We start from the raw sequence: 21626 nt of genomic DNA, 5'->3' as shown, positions 1-21626 counted from the left end.
TATGTGTATATGTGTGTGTGTGTGTGTATATGTGTGTGTGTGTGTGTATATGTGTGTGTATGTATATAATTAGTGCTGTCAGTTAAACGCGTTATTAACGGCGTTAACACAAACCCATGTTAACGGCGTAAATTTTTTTATCGCGCGATTAACGAGGCGGCGTTCGGGGGTTATACCGGGATGATGCCTGCAGCCGCAGGCATCATCCCGGTACCGTTGTTTAGAGCGGGCGATCGGCTATCCAAACATAACAACGGATGCGGCTAAAAGCCGCTCGGTTGTTATGCGGGAGGGGACATCCCCCCCCTCCCGCCGCCTTTCGCCGCTCTGACCGGGCCTCCCGTCCCACCGGGAGACCCGATCCTCCATCCGCCGCGTTCTGTGTTCAGGCGGAGACTGACACTAAGCCGTAAACGGCTTTGATTCAGGCTCCGCATTGAAACCACGGAAACTGCGTCATGACGTCACTTCCGGGTTTCTCGGCTGCCAATGGCGCCAGATTTAAAAAAGTACACAGTATTCAGAATCGCCGTTTTCGGCGATCTGAATACTTTGAAGTGCAAAGGAGGGCTCGGAGGTCTTTTAGACCCCCGATCCCTCCATAAAGAGTACCTGTCACCACCTATTGCTGTCACAAGGGATGTTTACACTCCTTGTGACGGCAATAAAAGTGATCAAAATGTAAAAAAATAAAAAAAACACAATTTAATATTATAAAAAAAAATAAAATAAATAAGAAAACAAAAAAAAAATTTTTTTTAAAGGGTGAACCTCCTTAATCGCGCGATTAATCGTGAGTTAACTATGACATTAATGCGATTAATCGCGATTAAAAATTGTAATCGCTTGACAGCACTAATATATATATATATATATATATATATATATATATATATATATATATATATATATAGTTGAATAAAACAGCCAATTTGTTTTTCGGGGGCAACAACACCCCAGTTGGTGAGTAGCTTTTGACCGTGCTAGACTCAACATGAAATGAAACTATTGGGTGAAGTGATGCTTCAATGCATCTAGGACAAAACTCTCTTATAGACCTGGGTGGGCTCGGGTTGCAGAGGATGTGACCGGAGCCCACCCAGGTGTGTTACAACAGCAAATTAATAATTGCTGTTGAAACATTGATCCTCAATCCGTCCAATCAGAAGTGGGCACGGGACCCGTTTTCCAATTGGCCGAAAAGAGAAGACTCCTCCTTGGCTGCTGAGGAGAAAGGAAACAGAAGCCGCCGCCGTCGTCTCAGTGATGGCCCGTGGACAGCAGGAGAACGGGAGGCCACCGATGCCGAGCAGGGGGAAGCTACTGGTGATTGGGTTGCTACCAACAGACCGGGGGGTGGTATACTGTTTGCCACCCCCACCAAAAAAAAAATTTTCATAGGCCGCCACTGCATTTGGCACATGGCAAACAAGTAAACTGGCAATGAGATTGGAAATCAGTTTTCTAACCCTTGAAGAGTTGCTCAGTCATTAGAGCTTTGACTGAAAACAGCTTGGCCAACAATGGTCAATCCTTTGCCTAGTACCAAACTCTGGCTCCATGGTTGTGTGTAGGAGTCGGTGAAGCTGATTTACTGAAGAATGTTCAAAGATATGTAAAGGTTCATTTCAATAATCCAATTATGTGAAAAGAAAATTCTTAATTATAAAATCGGATGCAGATGAAATAAGTAAAATGGATATTCACACAATTTATTGAGCAAATCTTCTCAAATAGTCCTCATTATTTCTAGCAAGGATAGCCGCCTATTCAAGTCTTCAAATCATATAGGAAGAGGGTAGGTGGTTTAACCTACCAGCCTCTATCCATAGTCAAAAAGGGATCTGGCCTGGTTTTCTAAACCCCCCCCCCCAAATGCCACCAAATTTTTCCATAGGCATCACTTTACCCCTATGGCAAGTTTTAGGTGAACCTAAGCCTCAGGACATTTGACACATGGCAAACCAGTGAGCTGGAAATTTAAATTAGAAATCGATTTTCTAATCCCCCAAGGGAACTAACCCTTGATGAGTTGGTCAGTCATCAGAGCTTTGGCTGAAAACCGCTTGACCCACGATGGTCATCTTGGCCCAGATTCACAAACGACTTACGACGGCGTAACTCCACGTACGCTGTCGTAAGTCCGAATGTGCGCCGTCGTATCTATGCGCCTGATTCTTAGAATCAGTTACGCATGAATTTTGCCTAGATACGAGCGGCGTAAGTCTCCTACGCCGTCGTATCTTGGGGTGCATATTTACGCTGGCCGCTAGGGGCGCTTCCCTATATTTCCGTGTCTAATATGCAAATGAGCTAGATACGCCGATTCAGAAACGTACGTGCGCCCGGCGCATTGATTTACGTAAGGCTTTTTCTGGCGTAAAGTTACCCCTGCTATATGAGGCGTAGCCAATGTTAAGTATGGACGTCGGGACAGCGTAAAATTTTGCGTTGTTTGCGTAAGTCGTACGCGAATAGGGCTGTGCGTAAGTTACGTTCACGTCGAAAGCATTGACTATTTGCGGCGTAATTTGGAGCATGCGCACTGGGATACTTTCACGGATGGCGCATGCGCCGTTCGTTAGGAGCGTCAATTACGTGGGGTCACGAATCATTGGCATACGATACGCCCCCTACCAGCCTACTTTGAATTACGCTTACGCCGGCCCATTTACGCTACGCCGCCGTAACTTAGGACGCAAGTGCTTTGTGAATACTACACTTGCCTCTCTAAGTTGCGGCGGCGTAGCGTAAACAAGATACGCTACGCCCACACAAAGTTACGCCGCCCTACGTGAATCTGGGCCCTTATGTCTAGTAGCAGACTGTGGCTCTATAGGTGTGTGCAGCCTGGAGCCGGTGAAGCCGATTTACTAAATGGACCTGATTTGGTAATTGAAATTAATGTATTTAGCGAAAGTTTTCAAATAGGCCTCATTATCTCTAGCAGGGGTATCCAACCATTGAAGTCTTTAAAATGTATGCGATTTAACCCACCAGCCTCCATCCATAACCAAAAATAGGTATTGTGTGGACCAACTTTTTAAGGTTTCTCTTTTGAGTACTTAATAGTATGTACATTCTATAGCAGCCTTTCTTAACATTTTCAACCCCCCGAGGAACCCTTAAATTAACTTTCCGTTCTCGGGGAACCCCTGATAAAGTCATTTTTATCTTCACAACCTTCGTATATTAGTGGAGAGACTGTCTTTCAGTCTGTTTGGGCCACGATAAATTTTTGACTTTTTTTAGTTAGAATTTTCATTTCCGGTTTCCTTCTCCCAATCATCTTGCTTAGTGCAATCTTGAATTCCTTGTTTCTCATTGTATATATTAGCGGGTTCAACGTTGGAGTGATGACGGCATAGACTACAGGGGTCAGCTTCTCTTGCTCGGTTACTTCTTCAGAACTGCTCCTGTAATACGCAAACAAGGAAGTGCCGTAAAACAAGGATACAACAATTAGGTGTGAGGCGCACGTGGAAAAGGCTTTGCGTTGTCCTTCCTTGGACCTAATCTTCAGTATGGTGGAAATAATGTTAATATAAGATACCAAAGTCAGAACAAAAGACCCAAGTCCGTAGGCTCCACCAACAACGTAGAGGATTAGCTCAGTCGGTAGAGTGTCATCGCAAGCCAAGTTCAACAAGGGTCGGATATCGCAAAAAAACTGGCTTATGACGTTGGAGGAACAGAAGGATTGTTGAAAGGTACGGGTAGTGTGGATTGTTGAGTTGATGAACCCGCTGAACCAGGAGCCGAAGGCTAAAGCCACACAAGTTGGAGGATCCATGATGGTCACATAATGCAGGGGGTCACAGATGGCTACATACCGGTCATAGGCCATGACGGCAAGCAAGGAGCATTCAATGCTGCCCAGAGCGATAAATAAATACATCTGAACGGCACAGCCCATGAAGGAAATGGAATTGGTCTTCAAAAGAAAATTAAGAAGCATTTTCGGAATGGTGACCGAGGTGTAAAATATCTCAAGGACCGATAGGTTACTGAGAAGAAAGTACATGGGAGTGTGGAGCTCGGCACTGAATGACGTGGCACCAATGATGAGTACATTTCCTGTTAGGGTTACGGCATACAACACGAGAAATATATAGAAGAGAGAGATCTGTACGGAGAGAAGGTCTGGAAACCCAAGGAGGACAAACTCTGTAACTCTACTACTGTTCACCATACTCAGTCCTGGATGTCAGTCAATGACCATCATATGTTAAATATCCCCTTTGCACTACAGAGACATAAACACAAACATAAAGAACTAATAAATATGTCACGCTTAATCAACCACTTCAATACCAGGCTTTTATACACCCCTCCATACCGGGCCTATTCCGGCACTTCTCTCCTACATGTACAAATCATAATTTTTTTGCTAGAAAATTACTCAGAACCCCCAAACATTATATATGTTTTTTTAGCAGACACCCTAATGAATAAAATGGCGGTCATTGCAACGTTTTATCTTGCACGGTAAAAAAATGGTTTCATGAATTAAAAAAAAATAACAAAACAGTTAAGTTAGCCCTATATTTTTGTAAAATATGAAAGATTATGTTACACCGAGTAAATAGATACCTAACATGTCACGCTTTAAAATTGCACACACTCATGGAATGGCACCAAACTTCGGTACTTAAAAATCTCCATAGGCAATGCTTTGAAATGTTTTACAGGTTACCAGTTTAGATTTACAGAGGAGTTCTAGTGCTAGAATTGTTGCTGGCACTCTAACGCGCGCGGCGATACCTCACGTATGTGGTTTAAACGGCGTTTACATATTTCGATGGGACTTACGTGTGCGTTCGCTTCTGCGCGAGAGCTACCGGGGACAGGGGCGTTATTAATTTTTTTTATTGTGTTTTTTTTTTTACTTATTTTTTTTTTTTACACTTTTTAAAAAAAAATTAAATTTTTTTATCACTTTTATTCCTATTACAAGGAATGTAAAAATCCCTTGTAATAGGAAATGTGTGTGACAGGTCCTCTTTATGGAGAGATGCGGGGTCAATAAGACCTCACATCTCTCCTCCAGGCTGGAAAGCATGAGATCGGTGAAAAAAATGTCACCGATCTCGTGATCAGTGTTGATCACTAGCCGCAATCGCGGCTTTGTTTACTTACGGGTACCCAGGCATGATGTCATCACATCGCGCCCGGGCCTCCGACGGTCACCAGTCATCTCTATGCTTCCTGCCTGCGCCGGACGATTCCTTCTCCGGGCCCCCGATGGCACGGGAGAGTCCGGAGAAGCACCGGATGGCGGCGGGAGGGGGGGATGTCCCCTCCCGCCGCCTATAAGAACGATCAAACGGCGGAACCGCCGATATGATCATTCTTATGGTGTGCAGGATCGCCGGCTGAAGAAATGGATATCTGAATGATGCCTCTAGCTTCACCCATCATTCAGATATCCCCCCGCAAAGCCCAGGACGTCAGATGACGTCCACCCAGGATGGGAGATCCCCTCTGTGGACGTCATATGACGATGGGCCGGTATTGAAGTGGTTAAAAAATTAAAAATTTCCATACAAATCTGTGAACAGGACTAGTTTATTTTTTGTTACAAAAAAGGTCATTTAACCACTTCCCATCCGGGCCAATTCTGGCACTTTGCTTCTACATGTAATCATCATTTTTTTTTTGCCCAGATGGCAACTCCCCTTCTTTCTTCTTTTTTTTTTTTTTTATAAAAAAAAATATATATATATTTTTTTAATATATTTTTATCTATTTTTTTATTAAATTTTAATTATTTTTTTTAGAAGGCTCGGAGGGCCCCAGAAAAAAAAAAATAACAAAGTGTAAAAAAAAAAAAAAAAGGAATTACGTAAAATAAATAAAAATATTTAAAAACATTTTTTAAAGCACCCCCGTACACTGCCCATATAAAAAGCACAGGGCAAGCATCAATTGTGTCGCACATGTGAGGTATCGTGGCGAATGTTGGGGTGAAAGCACAAACTCTAGCGTCGTATTTCATGGTTAACTCTAAACTAATAAGCCTATGGACAATTTTGGGCACCATTGTTTTTTTTTTTTTGCGATTTTACAGGCATGTGCAATTTTACGACATGACATGTTTGCCATTTATTTACTTGATGCAACCCCATTTTTTTTATATTTTACCAAAAGCTGGATATAATATTGCACTTAGTGGATTTTATCCTGAAATGTGCCTGAGAAACAGCTGTGCAAATATCTTGCGACATCATTTTTTTTTTTAACCCCTTCCAGTATGGGCATTTTCACCCCCTTCCTGCCCAGACCAATTTTTAGTTTTAAGCGCTGTTGCACTTTGAATGACAATTGCGCGGTCGTGTAACACTGTACCCAAATGAAATCTTTATGTTTTCCCCCCCACAAATAGAGTTTTCTTTTGGTGGTATTTGATCACCTCTCCGGTTTTTATTTTTTGCGCTATAAACAAAAATAGAGCGCCAATTTTGAAAAAACACCATATTTTTTACTTTTTGATTTAATAAATATCAATATTTAAAAAATAAAAAAAAATAAAAAGTTTTCCTCAGTTTAGACCGATACGTATTCTTCTACATATTTTTGGTAAAAAAAAAAAAAATCGCAATAAGCGTATATTGATTGGTTTGCGCAAAAGTTATAGCGTCTACAAAATAGGGGATGGATTTATGGCATTTTTATTTATAATTTTTTTTTTTTTTACTAGTAATGTCGTCGATCTGCGATTTTTTTTTTTTTTTTTTTTATTGTGACCGTGACATTGCGGCGGACACATCGGACACTTTTGGACACGTTTTTGGGACCATTCACATTTATACAGCGATTAGTGCTATAAAACTGCACTGATTACTGTGTAAATGTGACTGGCAGGGAAGGGGTTAACACTAGGGGGCGCTGAAGGGGTTAATATGTTCCCTGGGAGTGATTTCTAACTGTAGGGGGAGGAGACAGATCTGTGTTCCTCTGTTCTGGGAACACACATCAGTCTCCTCACCTCTGACAGGACATGGATCTGTGCACACACACACACAGATTCACACTCCTGCCGTGTTTGCCGGCAATCGCGGGTGCCCGGCGGACGTCCCGACTGCCGGGCACGCGCACCGGGTCGCGAGCTTTGCCGTGTGCGCGGCCGCGATGCACAGGACGTCATATGACGTCCACTCTGAAGGACGGACAGTTCCTGCCAACGTCATATTATTATGGCTCGGTAGGGAACTGGTTAAACTACTACTATTTTATTCTCCAGGGTCTCTGCTTTCTGGAAATATATATCTTTTTAACAGTTTACAGTCATTTCTAGAATTTTTTTTTTTACATATGTGTGAAAATTAAAAGAAAAAATTGCCCAGACAGCTAAACTAATTTTGAGGTGAGATCTAGAGATTAATACTAATTGCAAAGTAACAGATATATTCGGGGGGAAAACAAACGAGGTACCACAAGACCTACCTTGCAGAACAAATGCAGAGTCATTGTTATCTTTGACCTAAAGACAAGATGAAATCAATACATTTTGTACTTTGAGACGACAGGCGGTTGTCAGTATTGTCAGCTATGGGGTCTCGGCTCTCCTACAAGACAATAAACGCAGCTTCCAGGACGTGGTTTTATTCCCTCGTAGAAGCCTTAGGGAGAGATCGTCTCATCCCAAGAGATCGGCAACTATATTTAACACACAACGTTGTACATTCATTAATTAGGAGTGTTTGAAAGCCTCAATTAAACGTTTTAATCAGCTAAATACATGCCAGGTGCTTCAAATCAGAAGATGTTCAAAGTCTTGCAGTATGTTTTCTTCAGAGAGCAGCCACAGCTTGAGTAGAAAAGCTTGCCCCTGCCAGCATGCCTTAGTGACGGACCCTTGTTCACTGCGTGGAAGTAGTGGTAAGAGGGGCTTTGTGGTTGGTGGGTTTTGAGGCCAAAGCAGAAGTGCCTGCCCCCTCTCCAGCCCTGCCAGAACACTGTTGAGGCTGAACCCTCCACCATGTGGTGCCCTGCTCTTTGCCAAAGGCCCCCCACACGGCATTCTCAACCGTAGACCTTTATCCTGAAGAAGGGAGGCCAACACAATGAATACATTTACTGCACTTTGCTGTTGTTGTTCAGGGAGTGGCAATACAGTCACATCACAGGGACATACATTCTGTCACGTACCTGGTGGTTTGAGCCCGAATTGTAGAGGAAGGCCTCCCTTACGGCTCTGCTAAGGTAACAGAAGGTGCAGGAGTGAGGAGTGGCACGAGTGCCTGGCAGCAGTGGTCATCAACCCTGTCCTGCAGGCAGGCCCGTTGCTACAGGACAGGCAAAACAAACAATTGCTTGGGGCCCCGAGCTGGCCTGGGGCCCCAACTTCCCCTTCCCAAGATGTAGCGTGGCCGAGCTCCTCTTCCTTCCACCTGGAGTCCTGTCAGTCCGGCCGGGTTCCGCGCGTGGTACAGGAGATTCAGTTTCCTGTTCCCAGCCAGACTGACAGGAAGTGCACACTGAACGCTCACTTCCTTTTAGTCTGGCCTGGAAGACAGGAAACTGAATCTCCTTTACCGCACGGTACCTGGCCCGGCCCGGGCACTATCTGATAGGGGACTGGGGAAGAGGCAGGGGGAAGAGGAGCTTGGCCACGCTACAGCGGCAGCCTACAGGGAAGAAGGGGAGGTAAGAATAGAAAAAAAAATGTGTATCGTTAACGTAGGCTTTGCATGCGGGGGGGTGCTTAGGGGCCCCCATTTTGCTTGGGGCGCCCAAATTCCTTCAAACGGGCCTGCCTGCAGGGCCCACTAACAGGCCAGGTTTTATGTATTACCTTGGGGAGATGCAGTCTAGAATACTGCAATCACTGAGGAGCAAATGATATCAGCTGTGATGTATTTCAGTTATCTTGCAAACCTGGCCTGTTAGTGGGCCCTGCAGGATTGATGACCACTGCCTGGCAGGATCAACAGGGGAGGAAGTCAGTCCAGGAATCCTTTGCAGGAGATAGGAGACAGGAACAGGAGAGTAGACTACAGCTGAAGTACTGGACTGGAACCAGGTACTGGAACAGCTGACAGGTGAGCAGACTGGAACCGGAGTACTGGACTGGAACCAGGGACTGAAACAGCTGACAGGTTAACAGGCTGGAACCAAAGTACTGGCTAGAACCAGGAACAGACAGCTGGCAGGTTAGCAGGCTGGAACCGGAGTACTGGACTGGAACCAGGAACAGGAATCGCTAGCTAGCAGGCTGGAACTGAAGTGTTGCACTGGAACCAGGGACTGGAACAGCTGACAGGTGAGCAGACTGGAACCAAAGTACTGGACTGGAACCAGGGACTGGAACAGCTGACAGGTGAGCTGACTGGTACCAAAGTACTGGCTGGAACCAGGAACTGGAACAGACAGCTGGCAGGTTAGCAGGCTGGAACCAGAGTACTGGATTGGAACATGAATCGCTAGCTAGCAGGCTGGAACTGAAGTGCTGAACTGGAACCAGGAACAGGACAGGTGAGCAAACTGGAACCAAAGTACTGGACTGGAACCAGGGACTGGAACAGCTGACAGGTGAGCTGACTGGTACCAAAGTACTGGCTGGAACCAGGAACTGGAACAGACAGCTGGCAGGTTAGCAGGCTGGAACCAGAGTACTGGACTGGAACAGGAATCGCTAGCTAGCAGGCTGGAAGTGAAGTGCTGAACTGGAACCAGGAACAGGACAGGTGAGCAGACTGGAACCAGAGTACTGGACTGGAACCAGGTACTGGAACAGCTGACAGGTTAACGGGCTGGAACCAAAGTACTGGCTGGAACCAGGAACAGACTGGAGTATACTGAGGAGTAGTCAGACAGGCCGGGTCGGATATCAGGCGGACAGCAGAGGTACCAGAGGAACAAGCAGGAGAATCGTCAGAAGCAGGCCAGAGGACAGGTGCAGGCAGATAGCTGGGATAGTCACACATAGGATAGCCGGGTCTTCACAGGTAAGTCTCAGATAAGGCTAAGGCACACGGAATGCTGTAGAGCAGACAGTGAAGTTGTATGTGACAGGCAGGTTTAAATAGCCTGCCTGGCGCCAACGGAGGTTCACGCATGCCAGTGCGCACGCGCATGCGCAATGGGGCCTGCGGACGTGCGCCAGTAAGCCTGGAGTGCCTATTGCTGGCAGGATCTTCCTGACACATTCCAGAGACACTGGACATGCACAGTAGGGTTGCCACCCATCCGGGATTCACCTGGACAGTGGGGATTTTGAACCATGTGTCCTGGTTTCAGACCAACACCTGAAGCCCAGCCATACACAGTCAATCACACATAGTGGATGATCTGCAGCAGTTAGCCCCCGTTCACACCTAGGCGTATATACACCTGTAGTGCGACGCCACTGCAGCCCCGAGACGCCAGAGGGATGATTTTACATTGCCCTCTATGGAGATGGTTCCGGGGATAGACTTGGTCCAGGGACAGTGTCCTCAATCCGGGGACTGTCCCACGGAAACCGGGGATGTCTGGTCACCCTACTGTAGTCACCTAGCTGGGTACATCTCTCCCGAGAACCCTTCATGGAAGCAGCCTCACACAGGGAGCTCCAGCCTGGTCTAAAAGAACTTTTGCAATCTGCCCTAGCCACCACCTCCATAAGCCCCCGTTCACACCTAGGCGTATATACGCCTGTAGTGCGACGCCGCTGCAGCCCCAAGACGCCAGAGGGATGATTTAACATGCACCTCTATGGAGATGGTTCACATCTACACGCCGAACGCCGTACGCCTGCCGCCTGAAAAAAAGTCCCGGACCTTTTTTTCAGGCGGCTTTCGGCGTTCGGCATAGGAGATGTGAACCATCTCCATTGAGGGGGTGAAGGCTGCATTCACAATCGCAGCGTTTTGTCGCCGCAAATCGCGGTACAAAACGCCGCTATTTGTCGCCGTAATTCGCGGGACAAAACGCCGCGATTTTGTACGCCGAGGTGTGAATTCAGCCTAAGGGACAGATTGGCTACAACCGGCTCCTCCTATGTACAGGTCCATTCCACATGGCTTCCTGCTCTGTCCAGGGCCGATGTGTGCCGGCTACATTCTCACAGATGTGGGCTGTTTGTCTCTCATGTCCCGAGAGGGAGTATGCTCCTCCCTACCTGATTTATACAGTGGAACCTCAGATTGCGAGTAACGCGGTTAACGAGCGTTTTCGCAATACGAGCGCTGTATTTCTAAAAATCCTTACTTGGTTTGCGAGTGTTGTCTCGCAAAATGAGCACGATTCAGGCCAAAGCGGTGTGCAGTACCGCACTTGGCCTGAGGTGTGGGGGCACCGGAGCCGAGCAGAGCCGAGCAGAGCCGAACGTCGCCAATTGGCGCCGCTCGGAAATGCACGGAAAGGCCAGAGGACAGCACGGCTGACCTTGGCAAATCTTTGGAACTAGGGGTCAGATTCATAAAGAATTGCGGCGTAACGTATGTCCTTTACGTTACTCCGCCGCAAGTTTTCATCGTAAGTGCTTGGTTCACAAAGCACTTGCGTGTAAACTTGTGGCGGCGTAGCGTAAAGCCGTCCGGCGCAAGCCCGCCTAATTCAAATGGGGCGGGGACCATTTAAATTAGGCGCATTCCCGCGCCGAACGTACTGCGCATGCTCCGTTTTGAAATTTCCCGCCGTGCTTTGCGCGAAATGACGTCGCCCCAACGTAATGTTTTTAATGGCGAAGTGCGTAACATACTTTCGTATTCCCGGACGACTTACGCAAAAAAAAAAATTTGAAATTCGACGCGGGAACGACGGCCATACTTTAACGTGGGCTGTCTATTGTTACACCACCTCAATAGCAGCCGTAACTTTGCGATGCGAAAAGCCGACTAGCGACAAAGTAATGAACGCGCGTACCTTCGTGGATCGCCGTAAACAGCTAATTAGCATACCCAACGCGGAAAACGACGCGATCTCCACCCAGCGGCGGCCGAAGTATTGCATCCTAAGATCCGAAGGCGTACAAAGCCGTAAGCCTGTCGGATCTTAGCCAAATGCCGTCGTATCTTTGTTTGTGAATTACAAATTGAGATACGACGCGGCAAATTTGAAAGTATCAGCAGATACTCCAGCGTACTTATTCTGTGAATCTGGCCCTAAGTCTTTATGAGGTTTGCCAAGGTCAGCCGAGCTGTCCTCTGGCCTTTTCGCCCATTTCCGAGGCTCTCCGGCGCCCCCCCCGCCTCTGCATGCCATTGAAGTCAATGCGAAACAAATTATTTTTGCTTTCATTGACTTCAATGGGGAAACTTGCTTTGATATGCGAGTGCTTTGGATTACAAGCGTTCCCCTGAAACGGATTATGTTCGTAATCCGAGGTTCCACTGTATTTAACTCACCCCTGACATCAATGCAGGAGGGCTCTACCTAAAAGGTCCTAGCACCTGATGACTCTGTCTGCTGTAACCAGACACGATTCTGGCACAGAGACACCTAGTGGCAAAGTAGCTAACTGCACTTGCCTACACAGTGGTCTCCCGTCCCTAATAGGTCCGACATGGAGCCATAATTATAGCTTTGCAATTAGAAAGCTTGTTCTTCCTGCTGTTTGGAGAGGTCCAGCTGTGAGTCTAGCACGAGATGCATCAGACCTCTGCAGAGAGACTACTGCTTCTATAAAAAAGAGCAAGTGGTGGGGAGCAGGCATTCTTCCAGCACTCATGTAAGGACATGTAAGCTCTGCTCAGTCCTGGAGTACTGTGAGCCCAGCCTCCTGCATGATGGCATGCCTCCTGGGGGGGGGGGGGGGTATTTTGTCACTGTTACATGATAGTTTAGGGTTTTTGGGGGTTGTATTCAAGATGTACAAATAGAGATCAGACAAACAGTTGTAGGTGTAAATACAGATAACAAATGTAATAATATCAGAAAATATAACATGAAACCATAACCACTTCATTACCGGCCCATAGTCATATGACGTCCACAGATGGGGTCTTGTGGGGGGATTTCTGAATGATGGGTGCAGCTAGAGGAATCATTCAGATATCATTGTGTTCCGGGGGCGATTCTGTGCACGATAAGAACGATCATATCGGCAGTTCCGTCGCTTGATCGTTGTTATAGGCGGCGGGAGGGGATGTCCCCCCCCTCCCGCCGCCATCCGGTGCTTCTCCGGGCTCTCCCGTGCCATCGGGGGCCCGGAGATAGAATCGTCTGGCGCCGGATGGGAAGCATAGGTGGTCCTTAAGTGGTTAAAACAGAAAGTAAGAAATAATATTTTTCTTCAGAATTTTTGGTCTTTTTTTTGTTTATATCACAAAAAAATACGGCCTGGTCATGAAGGTGGGAAAACCTTTTTCTGGAAGTCAAGTGGTTAATCTGAGGCTTTTAGATATTCAGCTCAGATGCCAGCTCAGCAGTTTTACTCAAGCAATAAATATATATATAAATTTAATGAAAACAACGAATAAACTGAAACAGGCTGTTTTTCAGCTGATCAAAAGTTTAGGACCACACCTCCAAAAAAAAGCTAAACCCGCCCAAAACAGAAATCCAACTTCCAAACATGAACTCAGTAATGAGTAGCTCCGCCGTTATTGTTGGTTTCGGCATGCTTGATGCCTCGCGTTTCCATGAGGTGAGTGGGAACATTTCTCCAAGTGGTGAAGACAGCCGCACGAAGGCCATCTACTGTCTGGAACTGTTGTCCATTTTTGTAAACTTCCCGTGCCATCCATCCCCAAAGGTTCTCAATTGGATTCAGACCAGGGGAACACGCAGGATGGGCCAAAAGTCCCTTGTCCTGCGGGCATTGTGTACTGTAGCGTTGTCCTGTGTCGTTACCACACAGACGAGGGCCCTCAGTGACGAGGAATGCTCTCTGCAACATCTGGACATAGCCAGCGGCCGTATGACGCCCCTGCACTTCCTGAAGCTCCATTGGTTCCACTGAAGGAAAAAGCACCCCAGACCATTATGGCGCCCCCTCCACTGTGGCGCGTAGAAAACATCTCAGGTGGGATCTGCTCGTCATGCCAGTAACGTTGGAAACCATCAGGACCATCAAGGTTACATTTTTTCTCATCAGAAAATAAAACTTTCTTCCACCTTTTGAATGTCCCATGTTTGGTGCTCTCTTGCAAAGTCCAAACGAGCAGTTCTGTGGCGTTCAAGGAGACGAGGTTTTTGAAGACGTTTTTTGTTTTCGAAGCCCTTCAGTCTCAGATGCCGTCTGATGGTTATGGGGCTGCAGTCAGCAGAGCAACTGTCTCAGCGTCTCAGCGTCTCACTGAGAGGCGGAGACTACCATCAGTCCAGGAACCTGGTGGATCCAGACTTCCAAGAGCGGTGCCTGGTGCCTGGACCGATCTTGGTGACGTCAGCAGAAAGCGGACTTCAGACTGCTCTGCTGAAAACGGGTCACAGGAGTGCAAAACTAATTGCACTCCTGTGACCCAGAGAAGAAGCCCAGCCAAACGAGCTCAGGTTGGACTTCTCCTTTAACCACTTAAGGACCTGCTCATGTACATATACGTCGGGACTTTAAAGTGGAGGTTCACCCTCAAAAAAAATTCTAACATCACATGGAGTCGAGCCATCCTACCGACAGAATGCTGGTGTTTTTTTTTTTTTTTCTCAGCACATAACTCGTTATCACGATTTTCACCCCCCGGCAATCCCGCGGGAGTGGGCGTTCCCAAGCACTGCCTGTGATTGACAAGAAACCCGAACGTCGGTGCGGCTCTATACGGCGCCTGCGCACCGACGTTCGGGTTCTGTCGGCAACCTGTGACGCGCAGTATGCGCCGTTCGGAAGCCTGTCAATCACAGGCAGTGCTTGGGAACGCCCAGTCCCGCGGGATTGCCGGGGGGTGAAAATCGTGATAACGAGGTATGTGCTGAGAAAAAAAAAAAAAAACACTGGCATTCTGTCGGTAGGATGGCTCGACTCCATGTGATGTCAGAATTTTTTTGAGGGTAAACCTCCACTTTAAGGCCTCATGTCCACGGACATTTTTACAGCCACTTTTCTGAGTGTTTTTTGCAGCTTAAAAAGGGCTCTCCATGTTAGACTATGGTCTCACGCCCACCATGACGTTTTTGAGCTGTAAATGGCTGAGCCGTTTTTAAGCTGCAAAAAAAAACCAGGACCAGTGCGTTCTGAAGCTCCAGCGTTAGAGCTGTAAAGACGTCAGACGCCGAGAAACGTGATTTAACGAGGCTTAACTCTGTGTTAAGCCTCGTCCGGCTTTTCTTTCTCTATTCAAAATCAATCCAGTGAGCGTAGAGGAGCAGAGCAAAAGAGCTGCTGCCTGCTCTTCTTGGGGAGGTGAGAGAACCGAGCCATTGGCAATGTTCGATTACTTGGTTCTCAGTGAAGAGTTGGCAGCGCACAGGGGACAGATGCAGCATCAGACCGATGCTGCATCCACTAGACACGTGCATTCGTTTTTCGTCCGAATGCATTTTCGTACAAATTTCTGGGATTTTCACTTTAATTTTAACAAACCATAACGAATGAGCAGAATCCGAAATCCGAAAGATCCAACATAAAAAATGCTTTATTTTCATTTTGTTGCGACAACAGTTCGATACAGATAGAAGATTCGACATTATGGTGACAATAGAGATCTGTGTCTATCGAACCTGCGGTTGAATGTGTCTAACCTAACTCTATTAGTCCGAGATTATTCGACATAGAGAGAAAAGATTCAACATTATAGAGACATGAAGATTCGACATAGAGAGAAAAGATTCGACATTATAGAGACATGAAGATTCGACATAGAGAGAAAAGATTCAACATTATAGAGACATGAAGATTCAAAAAAAGAGAGAAAAGATTCGACATTATAAAGACATGAAGATTCGACATAGAGAGAAAAGATTCGACATAGAGAGAAAAGATTCAACATTATAGAGACATGAAGATTCGACATAGAGAGAAAAGATTCGACATTATAGAGACATGAAGATTCGACATAGAGAGAAAAGATTCGACATTATAAAGACATGAAGATTCGACATAGAGAGAAAAGATTCGACATTATAGAGACATGAAGATTCGACATATAGAGAGAAAAGATTCGACATTATAAAGACATGAAGATTCGACATAGAGAGAAAAGATTCAACATTATAGAGACATGAAGATTCGACATAGAGAGAAAAGATTCGACATTATAGAGACATGAAGATTCGACATAGAGAGAAAAGACTCGACATTATGGAGACATGAAGATTCGACATAGAGAGAAAAGATTCGACATAGAGAAAAAAGATTTAACATTATAGAGACATGAAGATTCGACATAGAGAGAAAAGATTCGACATTATAAAGACATGAAGATTCGACATAGAGAGAAAAGATTCAACATTATAGAGACATGAAGATTCGACATTATAGAGACATGAAGATTCGACATTATAGAGACATGAAGATTCGACATTATAGAGATATGAAGATTCGACATAGAGAGAAAAGATTCGACATAGAGAGAAAAGATTCGACATTATAGAGACACGAAGATTCGACATAGAGAGAAAAGAATCGACATTATAGAGACATGAAGATTCGACAGAGAGAAAAGATTCGACATTATAGAGACATGAAGATTCGACAGAGAGAAAAGAATCGACATTATAGAGACATGAAGATTCGACAGAGAGAAAAGATTCGACATTATAGAGACATGAAGATTCGACACAGAGAGAAAAGATTCAACATTATAGAGACATGAAGATTTGACATAGAGAGAAAAGATTCAACATTAGACATGAAGATTCGACGAAGCAGCTAAAAACATTCGATCGCCACAAACGGACATTCATGGTCAAATGCTCGGCCCATAGGCTATAGAAGAATTCTAATGTTGGTTGACTAGTAATAATAATTAATAAATATAACTATTACTAGTCATACAACATTATAATTCTACTATAGCTTGTGGGCGGAGCATTCGACCGGAAATGTACGATCGCGGCGTCTTACAGTTTAGCTGCTTCATCGAATCTTTTTAGAACATTCGACAGACACCATAAGCCTTCAAATGACAGATTCGACCTTAATTCATTCAAATTTTCGGACGAATGCAAATTTTAACGAAAATAAATAAATAAAAACTAATTTCGGGAGTAACCTAAATACATTTATTTTTCGGACGAAAATGAAATTCCAAAACAAAATATTTCCGTGTGCACATGTCTAGCATCCACCTAGGTAAAAATGTTTGGCCAAAAAAATATAAAAAATTCTTCTGTTTTAATGCTTAATCCCTAATGTGTAGATCTAACCAACAGTGGCTGATTAAAGTGGTTGTAAACCCTGAAGCCCTGTACACACGATTGGTTTGTCCGGTGAAAACAGACGGATGGACTGTTTTCATCGGACAAGCCGATCGTGTGTGGGCCCCATCCGTTTGTTTTCCATCGGTGAAAAAAATAAAAAACATGTTTTAAATTTTCCCTATGGATAAAAAAACGATAGAAAAAAACAATCGTCTGTGTGGAAGTCCTTCGGTCAAAAATCCAAGCATACTCAGAATCAAGTCGACGCATGCTCAGAAACATTGAACTTCATTTTTCTCAGCACGTCGTAGTGTTTTACGTCACCGCGTTTGTACACAGTTGGATTTTTGACTGATGGTGTGGAGACTAACGAACTTCAGCTTCATCGGATATCCGACGAAAAAAAAATCCATCAGATTAGATTCCATCAGATATCCGATCGTGTGTACAGGGCTTCACAGACCACTTTAACCTACAGATACGCCTAGATTAAGGCTTACCTGTAGGCGCAAAAAAATAGCTCCTAAACCTACACAGTTTGGGAGATATTTGCAAAAGAAAGGCACCAATGTCTACGGCGCATGCGCCATAGACAACAGCGCGCAGGCACACTGAGTGTGCCGTTAGTGGTGGCACCCGCACGCATGCGTGGGAGTGACGTCATCGCGGCTCCGGCTAGTCACAGCGCCGGAGCCGTGATATGAGGAAGTGACTCGTGAAGAGATGCAGCAGACAGAGGAGGTGACTGAGCACCGATGCGGGGGCTTAGATCTCAGGTAAGTACTTCATAATGAGCTAGTATGCTATGAATTATACCATTGGCAAACACGGCACGCTCAGTGCGCCTGCGCCGTTGTATACGGCGCGCATGTGCTGAAGGACATCGGTCCAGTCCTTGCTGCAAATATCTCCTTAACCGTGTAGGTTAAGGAGATATTTCTTGCACCTACAGGTAAGCCTTAGTCTAGGCTTACCTGTAGGTGCAAGTTGTAAGGAGCGGTTTACAACCACTTTACCCCCCTGGCGGTATTCCCGAGTCTGACTCGGGCTGAGATTTTTGGGCTACGATCGGTAACCCCGAGTCAGACTCGGGCTCGCCTCGCAGAATCCACAGGCATGGTTTACTTACCTTGTCTCTGGATCCAGCGATGCCACCGCGCTGTGTGAGCGAGCGGGACCTCGCTCGATTCACACAGTGCCTCTGTGTGCCGCCGATCTCCGTTCCCTGCGACGTTACGACGCACGGGGGCGGAGAACGGCACCAAATTCAAAAAGGTAAACAAACACAATGCATACAGTATACTGTAATCGTATAGATTACAGTACTGTATGTAAAAAATACACACCCCCCTTGTCCCTAGTGGTCTGCCCAGTGTCCTGCATGTACTTGTATATAATAAAAACTGTTCTTTCTGCCTGGAAACTGTAGATTGTCCATAGCAACCAAAAGTGTCCCTTTTTGTCAAAAATGGTTTTAGAGCAGCTAGAAAACAGCGATAATAAATTATAATCACTTGCAGAATTGTGCGATAGCGATTTGTGGGGAAATCCGTCATAAAAAAATAAAAGTAATGACAGCGACAATTCTGCAACTGAGCAAATTTCAGTGATTTTAAGTTGATTACATTATTGAATAATTTTTATTATAATTATATTATTATTTGTTATAATTGGTTATAATTATTTATTATATTATAATTTATAATTTTGTTTTTAAAAAATTTCATACCCGGGATGCTTACTAGACTCTTGTTTGGTCAGATTTAAGTGAGTTATTCCTAAGAATTACAGGCCTACAGTATAAAACGCCAAATTTCCTTGCAAATAATGGTACCGCTTTCAGCACCTTTTTTCTGAAATAATCATACGCCACGGGGGTTAAACCCACCGGCATCTATCCATGGCGAAAGTTTCTGTATTGGGTAGGCTGACTTCTATGGCTTCTATCTTCAGTCACCTATGAATGTCCATGTGTGAACAAAGTAACTTTTGGCAGCTTTCTCCCAATCATGTTTCTTAGCACAGTCTTAAACTCTTTGTTCCTCATCGTATAAATAAACGGATTGAGCGTGGGTGTGACCACCGCGTAAATCACTGGCGCTATTTTCTGCTGGTCGGTGGTTTGTTTTGAGCTACGTCTAGGATAGGCGAAGAGTGAAGTGCCATAAAACAAGGAGACAACAATCAGATGAGAGGCACAGGTGGAAAAGGCTTTCCGCTGTCCTTTCCTAGACCTGATCTTCAGTATGGTGGAAATAATGTGGATATAAGATATCAGAGTCAAAATAAAAGAGCCAACGCCATATCCTCCACCAACGACAGTGAGTACTATCTCGGTAGATAGCGTGTCATCACAAGCCAAACTCAACAAGGGTCGGATGTCACAAAAGAACTGGTTGATGACATTAGAGGAACAGAAATTGTGCTGGAAGGTACAGGTGGTGTGGACCATAGAGTTGATGAACCCACTGATCCAAGAGCTCAAGGCTAAAACAAGACGAGTAGGACGGTCCATGACGGTCACATAATGCAGGGGGTCACAGATGGCCAAATACCGGTCATAAGCCATAACGGCAAGCAAGGAGCATTCAATGCTGCCCAGAGCTATAAATAAATACGTCTGGACAACGCAGGCAACGAAGGAGATAGAATTAGTGTCGAGAAGAACATTTTGAAGCATTTTTGGAATGGTGACCGAGGTATAAAATATCTCAAGTAAAGATAAATTGCTCAGGAAGAAATACATGGGAGAATGGAGCTCCATGCTGAATGAAGTTGTAGCAATGATAGCTACATTTCCTGATAGGGTTAGCACATAAATGACAAGAAATGCATAAAATAGAATGATTTGGATGGAAACAAGGTCTGTAAATCCAAGGAGAATAAAATCTGTCACAATACTGTTGTTCATTATAGTCATTCCTGCATGCCGGGATATAGAAACCTTACTGGGAGTCAGGGCCGCTGATAGAGGGGGACCACCAGTCCTCCTGTAGAGGGCCCGGGCACACAGGGGGGCCCAAACAGCAGGATGAATTAGTGTGGTTTGGCGGAGGGGCAGTAGGATGCCCTGTGGAGCTCTCTGCAGCAGCAGTACTATGGTTATTAAAGGATAGGCAATGTTAGATAAGCTATATATATGCAAAATAAGTAAATAATAAAGAAAACAATTCCGTTTAATTCATTGCTATTCACTAGATGTTATATACAGTTGAAAATACCACCAATTAAAAATCCCTTGCCGACAGCCTGCAGCTGTGCCCATCGTAAATCCTTAGAGGAATCAGTGTTTTTATTCCATTAAAGTGTTTGTTATCCCTAACGTGGAACATCACTTATTTTCTCCCTTTTAGGCTGTTAAATATACGGTTGAAATTGTGTGTGTAATCTCCCAAACAAAATGGATATTTGAATTAGACACGTGCAATTAGTTTTGTTCCGAATTCGTTTTTTTTTTTACGAATTTCCACAAATTCGTTAATTCGGAAATATAACGAAAACCCGTTTAAGAAATTTTTAAATTTGTAAATTTCGTAAATTCGAAATTCGGAAAATCCAAAAACCCCAAAACTAGAAAAGCTGAAATAATAACTACCGTATATACTCGAGTATAAGCCGAGTTTTTCAGCACTTTCTTTGTGCTGAAAATGCCTCCCTCGGCTTATACTCGAGTCACCTTTTTGCGCCTGATCTCCCGGACTTTGGGGACCTGGTACACATTAAGCCCCACTCTACAAGTGTGCAAAGTTTGTTGTCCGGGGGACCTATGGCCGGTGAGCACCGATTTTTTAAAGCCGGGCACCCCATAGACTCCCATGTTAAACAGGACCCGGAACTTGACACACTTGACACACTTGAACTTGACACACATGTAGCCCCATTTCTCCTCTATAATAGGTAGATTCAGTAAGAGTTAGGCCGACTTATCAGTAGATAAGCCGACCTAACTCAGAATCTACGCCGACTTATGCTTAAGCGTATGCTCAAACAGAGATACGCTTAAACATATCTAAGATACGACGGCTTGCGCCGTCCTATCTTAGATTGCAATTTTTTGGATGGCCGCTAGGTGGCGCTTCCATTGCGGTCCGCGTAGAATATGTAAATGAGGAGATACTCCGATTCACGAACGTATGCCCGGCCGACGCAGTACTTTTACGCCGTTTACGTAAGAGATAGGCCGCGTAAAGTTAGAGCTAGGCCCTATTGGAATAGTAATGTCAAGTATGGCCGCCGTTCCCGCGTCGAAATTCGAATTTTTTACGTCGTTTGCGTAAGTCGTTAGGCATAGGTACCTGAATCTACCTATAAGTGTGTAAAGTTTGTTGTCTGGGGGACCTACGGCTGGATAGCACTGATTTTTCAAACCAACCCGGGCACCCCTTCCATAGACTCCCATGTTA

The 21626-nt window shown here is 45.0% G+C and overlaps 2 protein-coding genes across 2 annotated transcripts; both read right to left on the bottom strand.

The window, feature by feature from the left end:
• Positions 1-3192: 3192 nt before the first annotated feature.
• Positions 3193-4293, bottom strand: LOC120916127 (olfactory receptor 5B12-like). Its single transcript, XM_040326945.1, has one exon. It carries the CDS (start codon positions 4190-4192, stop codon positions 3212-3214), a length of 981 nt encoding a protein of 326 aa, XP_040182879.1. The 5' UTR covers positions 4193-4293; the 3' UTR covers positions 3193-3211.
• A 14826-nt stretch (positions 4294-19119) lies between these two features.
• On the bottom strand, positions 19120-20244 carry LOC120916125 (olfactory receptor 5V1-like). Its single transcript, XM_040326944.1, has one exon. The coding sequence runs from the start codon at positions 20141-20143 to the stop codon at positions 19181-19183; it is 963 nt and encodes a 320-aa protein (XP_040182878.1). The 5' UTR covers positions 20144-20244; the 3' UTR covers positions 19120-19180.
• Between the last annotated feature and the right edge of the window lie 1382 nt (positions 20245-21626).

Source organism: Rana temporaria, chromosome 10, assembly GCF_905171775.1.
Source record: "Rana temporaria chromosome 10, aRanTem1.1, whole genome shotgun sequence".
Lineage (NCBI taxonomy): Eukaryota > Metazoa > Chordata > Amphibia > Anura > Ranidae > Rana > Rana temporaria.
This window is presented reverse-complemented; position numbering and strand designations above follow the sequence as displayed.

Bases quoted from the DNA above. Each gene is read 5' to 3' on its own strand.
- LOC120916127 (XM_040326945.1), bottom strand. From the start codon at position 4,192: ATGGTGAACAGTAGTAGAGTTACAGAGTTTGTCCTCCTTGGGTTTCCA.
- LOC120916125 (XM_040326944.1), bottom strand. From the start codon at position 20,143: ATGACTATAATGAACAACAGTATTGTGACAGATTTTATTCTCCTTGGA.